At 42.0% G+C, this 15,144-nt stretch overlaps 1 protein-coding gene across 2 annotated transcripts in view; it reads right to left on the bottom strand.

The window, feature by feature from the left end:
- Window positions 1-15,144, bottom strand: part of ITGA2 (integrin subunit alpha 2) — a 148,801-nt gene that overhangs the window by 64,863 nt on the left and 68,794 nt on the right. For both annotated transcript variants that reach the window (XM_075541024.1, XM_075541025.1), the window contains exons 4-9: window positions 14,284-14,375; window positions 9,130-9,244; window positions 8,509-8,636; window positions 7,277-7,425; window positions 3,018-3,168; window positions 2,602-2,767 (exon numbers count right to left, since the gene is read on the bottom strand). In XM_075541024.1, coding sequence (XP_075397139.1) covers window positions 2,602-2,767; window positions 3,018-3,168; window positions 7,277-7,425; window positions 8,509-8,636; window positions 9,130-9,244; window positions 14,284-14,375 — 801 coding nt within the window. The remainder of the gene's footprint in view (window positions 1-2,601; window positions 2,768-3,017; window positions 3,169-7,276; window positions 7,426-8,508; window positions 8,637-9,129; window positions 9,245-14,283; window positions 14,376-15,144) is intronic.

Raw genomic sequence — 15,144 nt, 5'->3', positions numbered from 1 at the left:
TTTGTTGTTTTTGCTTTTTAAGTGGAAGAAGTAAGCAAGTGAGATGTAGTGAAGTTCAGGTTGAGCAATATTTGTGTTAATCCTCAGTAACCAGAACTCAAGATGGAGCATGAATTTTACCAACCGGGAAGTTAGTCCCATTTCTACATGTACCCTGCTTTCTGTCAAGAACACTATACAAACAATTTGATCAGTACTCATCTTCCACTCCGGGAGCTCTGGTGGTGAAGTGGCCTGTGTGTTGGACTGGAAACTGCAGAGTCTGTCGCTCAAAATCATCAGTTGCCATGAGGGAGAAAAGACGAGGCTTTCTATTCCCGTAAAGATTTCTAGTCTCAGAAACCCAAGACTCCGTCTTGTAGTGTCACAACGAATCAGAATCAACTTGATAGCAGTGAGTTTTGGGTGTTCCATTCAATGCTGTCAAAGCTGTTACGTCTCACTAATTTTGGCAAACTCACTACCATGGAGTTGATGCCGACCTGTAGCAGCCCTATAGGACAGGGAAGAAGGTCCCCGTGGGTTCCCAAGACTGTCGCTCTTTACGGAAGTAGAAAGCCTCATCTTTCTCCCAAGGAGCCGCTGCTCGTTTCAAACTGCTGAGCTTGTGGTTAGCAGCCCAACGTGTAATCACTACAACGCTCGGGCCCTCTAATATTGGCAAAAAGGAAGTTAAATTCCAGGACTTCCACTTCCATGAATAGAAAATACAAATTATTCTGTAGGGCCTAGTCAATTGTTGAGAGTTGAAAAGAGACCATTTTAAATTCAAACAGTGGCCTCCAAAACATATAATGACGGGCGCACTACCATTGAGTCGGTGCCGACTCATTGTATTGGACGGCCAACCGCAAGGTCAGCCATTCAGAACCACCATCTTCTCTGCAGGAGAGAGATGGCACTTTCTACTCCCATGAAAAGCTATAGTCTTGGAAACCGCAACGGGCAGTTCCACCCTGTCCTGTAGCGTCACTGTGATGACAACACACATTATTCAAATTATTTCTAGTTGACCGAAAGATTATATTCTGATTATTCTTATTTTATGTCACCATAAAGTTAATAATCTAAGAAGATTAACAATGTTGTATTCACTAAGGACTACAATTAGGAGCTACATTGGGAGCCCTGCTGGGGCTGTGGTTGAGAGCTTGGTTTGGCTTGACCCACCAAGCCTTTCTGCTGGTGAAAGAGGTAGCAGTTGCTTCCACAAAGATTCTGGCCTTGGAAGCCCAATGGGCCGGCTCTACTTTGTCCAACAGGGTTGCTATGAGTCTAAATTGGCGGGTGGCAATGGTTTATTTTGGCTTAAGAGCACAATGTTGAAGATGACTTCGCCAACTGAAAGCACTTGAATGTTATAAGGAGCAATGACAATTCATGGATAGAACTTTCCAGAAGATCAGGATTTTCAAATCATCTTTTAAAAAATTGTAGATAATTAAACAATTAATTAATCCTCTACCTATTTAAATTATTTAATACCCATGCTTTTTTGAGGTAATACTTGATGTGAGTTTTGTTCTTAATAAATTCATGTCCTTCATTGCTGCAAGTGTATTTAAGTTGACTATCACAAACCAAACTTTGGCTCACGTGGAAATGTTTACTAACCAGGAAGAGTGTTTCAGTCCTACACAAGTGAACTCCAGAAAATGTGATTTTTTTCTGCACTGATTAGACTTTTCTAGGGCACATTGTAAATTATTGTGTATCTTATACCTCAGATGTTTCCTCAAAGACGGAATTATCAAAAACCTTGGCTGTATGTTTTTTTTTCTAATTTTGAAAATATAAACATGCTTGTAAACAGATTCAAGAATTTCAGAAATAGTATGAAAAGATAAAAAACTATTTACATTTATTATCGATATAATTAAATTGTCTCCCTAAAAGGTGGTAGTAATTTATAATCTTATCAACAGTACATGAGCGTCTGTTTTCTACACAACCCCTCTAAGATGAAGCATTGTTTCCACCCGTTAGGCAAAAACATGGTATCACTTTAATAAGTAATTTTTAAAAAAAAACTTTTTATTAGGGGTCATACAACTCTTATCACAATCCGTACATACATCCATTGTGTAAAGCACGTGTGTACATTCGTTACCCTCATCATTCTCAAAATGTCTGCTCTCCACCCAAGTCCCTGGCATCAGGTCCTCATTTTGCCCCTCCTTCCCCATTCTCCCCCTTCAACCCTTGATAATTTATCAATTATTATTTTGTCATATATTTCTCTGTCCCCTGTCTCACTTCACCCACTTTTCTGTTGTCCGTCCCCCAGGGAGGAGGTCTCATGTAGACCCTTGAAATCAGTTCCCCCTTTCCAACCCGCCCTCCCCACGCCCTCCCAGTATCGCCCCTCACACCCCTGGTCCTGAGGGGTCATCCGCCATGGACTGCTGGAATTATGTTTCCTAGCCATTTGTATCTTGTTCCCCGACTAATTTTCTTACAAATTCATAGGTGTTTTTTAAAAAGTTATACATAACCTACAATTGAACATGAATAAGCCAAGTACGTGGTAGAAAAACATTATAAGTCTTGAAAAAAGTTTCCGGAAAACAAGTTCTTAAAAGAAAAAAAGATTATTTTTACCTTCAATGCTGAAAATGTGTTCTCCTAATGTCCCAGCCTTTTCCAGTAGAGCTGCTTCATCAGACACATTGAAAAAGTATCTTTCTGTTGGAACACTGGCAATTGCTTTAATTTCTTTTATTAAATTTTTCGTATCAAGAGCATTTCTGTTTAAGTATCCAAGAACCTTTAGATAGCAAGAGAAAGAGGAAAAGAAAGTCATCCCCACTGTACTCCAGTTTCTCTACTAACACATTCTAGCCCTTTCTGAACACAGCCGGAGAAGTAAACCGAGACAGATCCCTGTCAAGGAGCACAGACAGAGCGACAACCTCCTTTACATGTAAGTCTGTAAAGTCGATGAGAAAGTGCAGTCTTGGGAACAAAAAAGGATTGGCCCACAAATGAAAAGGCGAGTAAAAAGGAAAGCCACTTACTGCTATGCCAAACCTCAGGATATTGTCGTTGTTGCATTGCTCGATCACGGCTTTCAGCTTGGAACCATCATGGGACTCGCCGTCAGTCACAACCACCATTACTTTCGTAGCCCAGGGTCGTCCGCCTGCGGCTGCTGAATAAGCAAAATCCCTGCGGAGAGAAATCCAAGAGACCCACTCGAAAGATGAGGCTAGGATATGGACACCGTTTTTGAACTATATACAGGAAAGTGGCTTCTGTGACTAGAACCTGTTGTAATGTAGAATTTCTCTTCACGTCACTTCTGAAGACACATCTAAGTTGGTTTTAATGGTAACTTATTAAGAAAAATACAAAAGTATGAAACTTTCATGGCATTAAAGATAATGTATATGAGTTCCATTGTGTGTATGTATACTTATAGCCAGAATATCTTGAATTTATTGTCTGATAAGAAAATGAAATTCATTAATACTAATCAATCAGGTAAATATGTTCCTGTCACCAACTGTAGTCAGTGGGCTTACACTTATGCTTATATATATATATATATATACTTTAAAAGAATAGATAAACATAATAAATAAAAATCAAAGAGTTTGAAAAGAAAAACTTTCTTTGGTAGTTTCTTACAAAACTAAGCATAATCTTTGCATTTGATACAGAAATTATGCTCTTTGGTATTTACTGAAATGAGTAGAAAATATACGACCACATAAAAACCAACCAAGAAATGTTTAAGGCAGATTGACTCATAATTCCTTCAAATTGGAAGCAACCAAGATGTACTTCAACAGGAGAAAGGGTAAACATTCTTTGGTGCATCCATACAATGGAATATGATTCAATGATGAAAAGTATATTGTAATAAAAATACATGGAAGTTTACATGCTTATTAATAGGCAGAAAAAATTACACACACACCTGGAAAAACTACATGTACTATATTATTACAGCCATAGGAAATCCTAGAAAAAGCAAAATCATAGACTGGAAAGAACAGAGCTTGTCATGAGTTCAGGGGGTGCCAGGGGTGGGAAGAATAGCTGGAGCACAGAAGATTTTGAAGATGGTGCAATATTCTGTATGTAATTGCAATGGGAGACACATGCCAGCAAGCGTTTGTCCAAGTTCATTGAACTGTCCAACATGAACAGTGGATTCCAATGTGAACTCTGGACTACGTGGTTGCTGTTAGGTTCTGTAGAGTTGGTTCTGACTCATAGCAAGCCGATGTAGTACAAGACATTGCCTAGACTTCATAAGCATTGTTGTGCTTGAGGACATTGTTTCAGCCACTGTGTCAATCCATCTTGACGTGAGTCTTCCGCACTGACGCTCCCATTGACCAGGGACTGATCTCTCCTCTTAAAGTGCCCAAGGCAAGTCTTGTCATCCACCCTTCGAAGGAGCATTTTGGCTGTACTTCTTCAAGACACATTTGAAAATTCTTCTGAAAGTCCATGGTATATTCAGTATTCTTCACTAATATCGCAATTCAAATATATAAATCCTTCTTCAGTATTCTGTATTTATTGTCCAGCCTTCAAGTGCATGTGAGGCAATATCTAAAACTGACCACATGACCTTTCCCCTAAACTAGTCCCTCCTTGTTTTAGAACATAGGCACACAGAGAATAAGCCACATTAACCAGTAAGGCAATCTGAACCAGTAGCTAAATTATTTTTGAGTGAAGTATATTTTATGTTGTGCCTTGGAACTCCAAATGATAGCAAGCTTTTGAAGACAGAAATTAGACCTCCTTTACATTTCATTACCTTTAGTGCTTAGAAGAATAAATAGCAGGTTCTCTGTAAAGTAAAGGTGAATGGGGAATATGACAATACTTTCTGAAAGAGTGTCAGATTTTTTAAATTAGATGTTGTATATCAACAGACAAGCTATGGGGGAAACTAAGTGCCGGGAGGTGTGAAAAAGTTGATTGATTCCCTGGTAATGGGAACAAAAAAATGTCCTTCCTCGGCAAAGTGATAGTAAAAAGAAAATAATCGTACAGGAGGGAAACTCAAAGTTTATAAAAGTGACTATTGTGCATGGCCCCGATGTCCATTCTAACTCATAGTGATCCTACGGCAGTGGTCTCCACCTGTGGGGCGCGACCCCTTTGGGGGTCGAACAACCCTTTCACAGGGGCCGCCTAAGACCATGGGAAACACATTACAATTTACATTACGATTCATAACAGTGGCAAAATTACAGTTATGAAGTAGAAGTAGCAACGAATTCATTTTATGGTTGGGGGGTCACCACAACATGAGGAACTGTATTAAGGGGGCCATGGCATTAGGAAGGTTGAGAACCACTGCCCGAGAGGAAGAAGTAGCATTGGCCCATAGGGTTTCTTAGGCTGATCTTGAAGGAAGCAGATAGTCCGGTTTTGTTTGGGTTTGTTGTTTTTCTCTCCTGGAGTGGCTGGTGGGTTCAAACTACCCACCTTTGATTAGCAACCTAGTGCAGAACCATCATGCTCTCAGAAAAAAAGAAAACAACCAAGCCCCTGTCATTGAGTCCATTCCGATTCAGAGCAACCCTACAGGACAGGGTGGAGCTGCCCGGTGAGTTTCCGAGACGGTCACTCTGGGTGGAAAGGCCTGTCCGTCTCCCACGAAGCGACTGGTGCTTTGAAACTGCTCCTAACTCATAGCCCTGAGGCCACTGGGACGCCATTGGTGCTACCAGAGTTCCTCTACAAGATGATTACATTCCAGAAACCCCCCTCGACAGTGGCCATTCTGCTGGAAGAGAGTTTACAGGCTCTCAGGCTCCTTTCAGGACAAACTGCCACATGCACAGTCTCTGCTGAGAAAGGGGCCCTCCAAGGAGCCCCCCTCCCGGGCAGCTGCTCTCTATAGACACATAGACCTTCCCCTGCGTACAGTTGCCTGGTTCAGGGCGGGCACTTCATCTAATGACCATGAACTTACTGATGAAACAAGCACAAACAGACCCTCATCTCCTCTGAGAGATCTGCTACTCCAACAGGCGGGGAGAATCACTCGTTAGTAATACAAGAGGCAAATAAATATATCAATAATGCAACTCCCTGACAGAAGAAAGAAGGGGAGGACTGAAGAGGAATGACAGAACTAGAAACGAGAAGATGTGGTGAGTAGCCAGATGTGGGCTCTGAGGAAGGAGTGGGGAAATGAAGAAAGCTGTCCAGTCTTGAGTCTGGCTGACTGGAGTAGCAGAGGGCAGCATAAATTAAGACACTTATTTTAAAGGCATTCGCCATCAGCTGGGTGCAGCCTTGGGGAGAACATCAGGCTGACGACAGAGCCATGGGGTAAGCCTCACAGGAGAGGCAGGAGGTAGCTGCCGGCATGGCAGCTGATCTACTTCCTAGGAGAGAAAGACTACCAAAAGAAAAGAGTACTAAGATTGAGGTTTGAGAAATGCTCTCTTCAGGAAAGAAAACATATGGAGCGGAAACAGCAAAGAGGCCGCACTTGTTGACCAAACGCTGACAGGCATCCCAGCAGTCTGCTGTGTCGTGTCAGCGGTGTGGGGCGGGTGCGTTCAGCAGTCACATATCCAGACGCACTGTAAGGGATGCGTCTTAAGTCAGGACCTCAGGGTTGTGGGATTAAGAGGACCGTGCTTTACGGAAGTGAAGAGGCTAAAGATACTTTTTAACCGTATTATGGTAGTGGAACAAATGAACAATAAGGTGAAAAAAGCAAGGGCACACAGAGGTATGCTGTTTGTGCTTTTTTTTGAACAATAAGAAAGCCATTCATATTTTTAAAGGTAACTGGTTAAAGTAGCATAAAGATGAAGGTCAGTGGAGTTCAGAAAATAGAGAAACTGGGCAACAAGTCACATGAGAACTCCATCACACTCCCTAAAGATCATAATGTGTTTAATGAAGCCATTCAAGTCCATTCAGGCTCGCAATGTTCTGGAGCTGTGGTCCTCGTAAGGTGTCATGAGGGGCTCCATTCGTTCATGTTGTTGGCAACCACGATCAATATCAAGACTTAACTTCAGATGTTTCTTTTTCCCATCGTTCTAACTCCATTTATTCCATATAAACTTTTAGATTAATACTTTAAAATATCAGAGATTACAGATTTTTTATTTCCACTTTCAAGATCTCTTCTTAAAGCATTCGCATTATCTAATGCTTTAGCTTTCCTTCTTTATTAATTTGATTTAATGTCTCAGACCCATTTTCGTTGTCTTGCCTCTCCTTTTACTGTCACACAAGCTCTTCCCTCCTGTTACACTTTTATTCCATTAACACCACCGCTTACCTCGCGTACTGAATCGCTTTGAATGTATTCGTGAGATCCCCACCATGCTGGTAAGTGCGGGATGTTGCTTCGGTCAGTTCCGCTTTGGTTTTATACGTATTTAAGTTAAACACAACTCGTGGATAATTGCCATATTGAATTAGCCCCACCTTCAAAAGAGCAGAGAGTTAGTAAGTATTGGAATGTCACTGAGTTATAAATAATTTCTATGTAATCAATACAATCAAAATCAAGTGTAAACTGATCTGATAGCTTAAGAGAATCATTTTCAATTTTTCCCAGTTTTTCCCATGGAGCTTTCTGTGAAGCGGTTTCTTCTTCTCAGAGGCCATTAACAAGCATTATCATCCAGGAAGACTATTTCTAGGGCTTATACTTTTGTCCTCAAGATGAATCATTACAGACCAGAACTGTCCTATTATATTTTAATATAACTATACTATTAATATATTTTAATATAAATAGATACTAGAACAAGGAGGGCTAAATGATATAAATTTTCTAATTATAAGAGAATATAAACCTGTGAACAATTATAAACAACCATAGACAATGAGGGTAATTACATAATAAACATGAAATGGTAGATCCAATCAGAAAGGGTAGGAAACAAAAACCAAAAATAGTGTAATAGGTATTATTTAGTCTTCTTGTAGAAGCATGTAGCTTTTGCTCCTGAGCTGTGGTTGCCTACCTCCAGGAGATATAAAAGCACTTTAAAGGCTTGTTAAAATACAGGGAGTCATACAAATTCTTGAAGAGACTTGTCCTGTGAAGTGGAGAGACGGCCGTTGCAACAGAACAGGACGCAAGACTATACAGTAACAAATGGTAAAGTTGTAACATCTGTAGACGTGTTTATGCATTTCTCAGACATTAACAAGGATTTTTATTCCACCAGCATGGTATAAGCATGGACATAAAGAAAATATTGAATTTTAAAACAGATGATAATGTCGTGGGTGAAGGTGGAAATACAGCAACTAAAAGAAAGAGTCGCCAAACTCTTGATGCTGCTGCCAGACACAGAAATCCAAGTTCAACAGACCAGCCCTGGGCAAGGTCATACGCAGACGATCATGTCAGAGCACAATTTGCAAGTGCCATCCAAGTTTACTGCCAGCCTAATTCATATTAGGCTAGGATACATGTAAAATTTAAGACTTCATGTGTAACAATATTTCCTCAAAACAAAAGTTGTGGAGCAGTGTATATGTTACTGATTTTATTACCTGAGTCTTCTTAGGGCCAATATCTAGACCTTGTACAAATTTTTCCAGAAAGTTCTTCACTGCGTCCCATGGGTAAATACTATTTGATTCATCACATACAACCACAACATCGATGAGGGAAGGGCAGGCTGCAAAGGAAAAGTTGAAAGAAATAGATTTCCATAGGTAAATAAATCAAAAGAAACTAAACTCATTGCCAGAGTCACGTCCACGTCAGGGTGAGCCCCTTTGTCTCTGAGTACAAGTGGACGATTTTCAGGCCCCCCTGCCCCCCACCCCAGGCTGTATGCTTCCACCTGTGCACCACCCAGGCATTCCGAATCAAAGTTTATGGCCATGTAAAGTGGAAACGTCAAGTAAAACGGAGGTGAGGGTTTTGGTGGCACTTGTTGATCATTTTCTCCCCGCCCCCCCTTTGATGGCATGGGGATTGCGCATTGGGGGGTTAGATATGCAAAGGCAGCGGTTTGAAACCGCCAAAAAGAGTTAGGTCTCAGAAACCCACAGGGGCAGTTCTACCCCGTCCTGTGACGTCCATAGGAGCCGGAATGGACTAGTCAGTGCGCTTTCCCGTTGCTTTAACTGAGAAAGTAGCCATCCCGCTGAGTGCTCATCACTTACTCTGAACCGCAGGTGAGAAGCTGGCCAAGTGCTGGAAATCGGGACTGAGCTCAGAACAAACCCCGGTTGTGTAATACTGATTTCCACACTGCTGTGCCCACAGGGGACCGCACGTCTGAAAACAAAATGAAACGAACGCCATGAGAACGGTGGAATCACAACGACCTTGCAAGAGCTCTGCTTCTCCGTTTGTGAAACTCAGAAATCATGCCTATTCTTTAATAAGATGCCCGAAATTGTCAACTTGTGAAACAAACCATTAAAAAATGTCTTTGGCTGAACGTGCACGGAGCAAGTAGACACAGGTTGTGGGGCAGGGCAGAGGCAGAAGTGCAGCGTGCAATGACCTTGAATGATAGCACCACAACTGTCAGGGCAGATGTCAACCTTGGGAGGAGACCACCCACCATAGCTGGAGAAAAGGGCATTTCCTTCCTGGATAGCACCCGAGAGGAAAACAAGAGCAGGTTCGCTTTCTGAGTGGGGCTCGGTTACCTGGGCCTCGAGTACCTCAGCACCAAAATGAGTCCAACCATACCAGGACTTCAAACAGTTCATGGAAACAGGAATTGAAGGATCATGGAAACTTGTTGAAGCCTCTTCATATTTCCTACCCTTTAAGGTTGTTGTGAAGGGAGCATGGGTCCCTTTACGGGAAACACTGAACAGTGCCAGTAGATGATACTAAACCCACACCAAGCTCACAGTGGTTGGATGGATTTTTGGTTAGTAGCAACCCGAAAGGGTACAACTGTCCAGGAGGATTTCATAGGCTTCAACCTTTATAAGAGCAGATGGTCATATCTCTCTTTCAAGGAGCAGCAGGTGGTGGCTTTGACTCACTGGTGTTCTGGACAGTTGCTGAGCGCTCATGACGGACTCCCCAGTGCTCCCTGTGTAAACAGTAAGTGCTACATAACTGCCATCCAGTATCATAGCTGCTGTTGGTTGATGCCGTGCCCGCCGCTCATGCTTCAGGAGAAACCATGAATCCAAGTAGCTGCATGGGCTACTGAGGGAAACCAAAAAGAGGCTCTGGGCCAAGTAGAGACAGCATGATGAACTGACGAATCCAGGCCTTCTACACAGAGCAGGCCATTATGGGTCCTGTCCACCCACCAGGGTTATATAAGTCCTGTGTTCCTGAATCTTCCAAGTTTTCAAGAATATCCAGTGTCATAAAATTTGAGAACTCAAAATTCAATACAAAAAAATGAACGAAACGCAACAAACAATATCACATTGGCTAAATGAACATAGATGAGGTTCATGGACTGCCAGTTTCCAACTTTGCTATACAACACCCCGCCATAGAGTTGATTCCAATCACAGTGACCCCATAGGACAGCATAGAATTGCTCCCTTGGGTTTCTGAGACTGTAACTCTGTAGGAGGAGAATCTCTTTATGTTGTGGACTTCCAACCAGTAAACAAAGAAAAGCCCTAGATTCTGATTTATACCATCTACGTCCTCTAGGCCAAGGTAAAACTGCTCCCCATGGTTTTATTTGTAGGACGTGATACTTTTAGGAGTTGGTCACCAGGCCTTTGGGCCGAGGTGCCTGTGAGTGGACTGTACCCTCCAACCTTTCAGTTGAGTTCATTCCTCACTTGCATTACCCAGGGCTTCCTTCCTTGAGAAGATCAAAGCCCTCTTATGTCCACTCCCTAAAACAGGGAGTCCTCAAAGCCGGCTGCCGCCTTCTCCCTTACAAACAGCCATGAGGGTGCCAATTCGTAAAGTCTCCATTAGCCCAGCCCCAATTCTCTCCTTTAAGCAGCACTTGCATGCCAGGAACCCCTAACTAAATGACAATGAAATCCATGCAAACTGTGGCCAACAGTGGAGCAAAGAATGACAAAATTACTAGATATAAAAGAAGAACAATTAGAAAGAGAAGTCTAGTCAGATCCTTCCAAAATGCATACCAAAGTTTACATCGAGTAACGCTGCGGATCAATTAGAGAACTGAGCTTGTAAGGAGAAGTGGAAGCAACTGTTCACTTACTTCATGCTCATTGGGTGAGGCATCGTCTTTCTTCCGATAAAGCTAGTTCATTTTGCCAGTTAGTTAGGGGAAACCATGGTGGATGGCAGTGGACCGCTCATAAAACAACAAGTTCCAATGTTTGATTGACATGCCCCCCCCTAAATTGTTTACTGTAGCACTTTAGCTTTTTCATTATTTTAAAAAGTAATGGGTCAAAAAGTTATTTTCTGAGCAGTGAAAAGCAGCATTAAAACGTTGAAATTAGGAGATGCCCATAGTTAATGCCAGAACGGCATTCCTGTTGTAAGCCCAGAATTTCAGAAAGTTAAAGAAAGCGTGATGATTGTCTCCCTTTTCCACATAACCCTTTGGCCTCCTTGGGATGGGTCGGCAGCACGTGGTTCATCCCATTCCTCTCGTCTTTCTTTGGTTCCTCTCTCCCCACTCTTTTGCAAGCTAGATTGATTGAAAAATTCGTCTCTCAAAAACCTTGCAATTGTATTTCACTTTATCTGGAGTTACAGATTAAAAATTGTAAAGCATATTCCATAATCCCCAAATTTCAATAGGATCCTTTCTCAATTTATTCACATCCCAAACCAAACAAACAAGCAAATAAAAGTAACCCTACAAGGTGTCGAAAGGATCAGGTATCAGGAATCAAAGAACAAAAAAACCATATCATTGTAAATGAGGGGGAGTGAGAGGGGAGACCCAAAGCCCCTCTGTAGGTAACAGGACACCCCTTACAGAAGGATCTCAGGGGGGAGACGAGCCAGTCAGGGTGCAGTATAGCAACAATGAAACATACAACTTTCCTCTAATTTTTAAATGCTTCCACCACCCTCCCACTATCATGATCTCAATTCTACCTTATAAATCCGGCTAGACCAGAATGTGTACACTGATACAGAGAAAAGCTCGCAACACAGGGAATCCAGGAAAGATAAACCACTCAGGACAAATAATGAGAGTAGCGATACCAGAAGGTAGGGGAAGGTGGAGGGAGAAAGGGAAAACCAATCACAGTGATGGCCACCTAACCTCCACCCACCCACCCACCTGGGGATAAACAACAGAAAAGTGGTTGAAGGGAGACAGCGGTCAGTGTAAAACATGAGAAAATAAGAATTTATAAATTATCAAGGGTTCATGAGAAAGGGAGTTTGGGAGAGGGAGGAAAGAAAATGAGGAGCTGATACCTAGGGCTCAAGTAGAAAGAAAATGTTTTGAAAATGATGATGACAACATATGTACAAATGTGCTTGACCCATGGATGGATGTATGGATTGTGATAAGAGCCCCCAATAAAATGATTTAAAAAATTTACTCCAGTACAGTTGTACCCTGTCAGGTAGGGTTGCTACTAACCAAAAATCTATCATGATAGTGGGGGTTGGAAGCATTAAAGAACTAGAGGAAAGTTGTAAGTTTCATGGGTGCTATACTGTACACTGAGTGGCTCATCTTTCCTCGTGACCCTTCTGTGAGGGGATGTCTAATTTTCTACAGATGAGCTTTGGGTTTCCACTCTGCACTTCCCCTAATTCACATTGTTCTGGGTCTTATACCTGATCCCATTGACACATGATCACACAGGCTGGTGTGCTTCTTCCATGTGGGCTTTGTTGCTTCTGAGCTAGATGACTGCTTGTTTATCTTCAAGCTTTTAAGACCCCAGACACTATCTCTTTTAATAGCCAGGCACCATCAGCTTTTTTTCACCACATGTGCTTAAGTACCCATTTTGTCTTCAGTGATCGTGTCAGGGAAGGTGAGCATCATAAAATGCTAGGTTGTTAGAACAAAGTGTTCTTGCATTGAGGGAGTACTTGAATAGAGGCCCAATGTCCGTCTGTTACCTTAATATTTAACATGTAAATATATGTATAGGGATCTATTTCGCTATCATTGTATATAAATATATTTATATATGTACATGCCTGTATTTATACCTTTATAAATGCCCTTTGCCTCCTAGTTATTTCCTCTATTTCCTTTTACTGTCTTCTTGTCCCACTATCATGTTTAACCTTCATTTGGCTTTCATTAATTCCTCTTGGCTACATTGCACTAGATCATACCCCACGACACCCCCAGGCAGCCTACTCCCTCCTCGACATTGATTGTAAATCACTTGTTCCCTTGTCACTGGGTTTGTTAGTGCTCCCCACCCTTTCCCCTGCCTCCCTCCTCCCGTGTTCCCCCAGAATCATCAGTCCAGTTGTTTTCTCCTCAGGATTGTTTATCCCGCCTATCTTATCCAGATAGATAGGCAAAAACAATAATTAACACAAAAACAACACAAAGGAAAACAAAGCAACACAAAAGAAAAGCCTATAAATAGTCCCAGGTCTGTCGGTTGACCTTTATGAGTGTTTGGTCAAGTCTGATGGGTTGCCACGCCTTGGCCCCCCGAAGTCTATTTTTGGGATTCCTCGGGCACTTCATTTCTTTGCTCCCCTTGCTGCATGATGCATGCCCTTAGTTCTTCCTATCAATGTCTCTGTAGTTTACCTTACATAAAAATTTCTTCTTTTGAAAAGTTTCCATTTCTTCCTAATTTTATGTAAATTATTTAATTCACCTGCAATGTACAAATTACTATACAAAGATGTACAAATTATTAACCGATCCTTCTTGAACCGTTTATTGAATAAGGAATCACAGTTTCCTAATTTATCATATTTTTATAGCATTTCAGAAATTGAATGAGAATAAATATGAACACCAGGTCATGTGCGACATTGAGTCATGCATTAAGTAATATCGGATTAGCCAATGGCTACCAAAAAAAAAAAGTGATCCCTGGCTTGAAATCTACCTTTTAAAATACTAGTACCTATATATAATGTTCCTCCTGAGTTAGAAAGGAGATTTGAGATTCTGCAGTTATCAAGAAATACTGAGTATTCCTCCCAAGGGCAAATAATTAATGTTCCTTTTGTTTCCTTCACCCGCCCCCCAACAGTCTGTGACCATATTAGGTACAGTTATGCTGGATACCTAGGAAGTTGAAATTGCCATTTAATGCTGGATGGCAAATAGCACAACTGAAGACCAGGTGGGCTCTCACGTGCACGTGTCAGCGGGAAGGACGGCTAGCGGCCGGGGCTTCCGTGGTCACCTGAGAGGAAGGAGCGTGAGGAAGGGCAACACTCACGAGAAAGCCGCCAGTGTCCGTGTTCCTTGTCAGGGTCAAGCCAAGGCTCATGTTGGTTTTCATCGCAGTGACATTTGGAACGTTGATCGAAGCTTTCAAAGGGAAGCACATTTTTAAGTGATTAAACCTTCACCTGTTTAAGTTTGGAGAGTTAAGAGGGGTAAAGGGGGAGGGGTGTACCAGGGGTTCTATGTAGCATTGAATATCGTGCCATGGACCTAGAGCAAGATCTATGTAATGAAGTGGAATCGCTCGTGATCTGGAAGCCTGCTTCAGTATATGGTGCTGCAGAGTACAATAGATTAGAGAGGAGGAGGGTGTGGAGAAGAAACAGCCTGCAAATCTTCAAATTTAGGTAAATAATAAGAATAATGAGCTGGCTAAAGAAAACACATCTGAGGAACCGCTTTGGTCCCTAACCTGCTACCCTTGTTCTGTCTAAGGCCCTGATGCCATTTTCCTCCATCAGTAAAATATTCTTCATGTTTTAACAAAAGTTGCCTGGTGAAGGTATCTAGCGAAGAGCAATAGAGGGCACATTCTAAAGTAGAAGTTATAAGACCACCACCAAAAACAACCCCCCTCCCCCGAAAACCCCAAATCCACTGTCATTGAATTGTTCTGACTCACAGTGACCCAAGGGAGTAGACCACTCTGGAGTTTCTGAGAGTTAAATCTTTAGAGAATTGGAAAGCCCCATCCTGCTCCCTGGAGTCACTGCTGAGCTCCAAGGGCTGACCCTGCAGTTAGGAGTGCAATGCATAATCCACTAAGCCACCGAGGCTCCAGTTATGAGACCAGCCATGTAAAGTAGCAGATAAATATCTCCACCCTCCTCTCTGCCACTGAACCAGAACATCA

This window comes from Tenrec ecaudatus, chromosome 2 (genome assembly GCF_050624435.1).
Source record: "Tenrec ecaudatus isolate mTenEca1 chromosome 2, mTenEca1.hap1, whole genome shotgun sequence".
NCBI lineage: Eukaryota > Metazoa > Chordata > Mammalia > Afrosoricida > Tenrecidae > Tenrec > Tenrec ecaudatus.
Note: the sequence above shows the minus strand (reverse complement) of the source record. Positions and strands in the feature narration are given on the sequence as shown.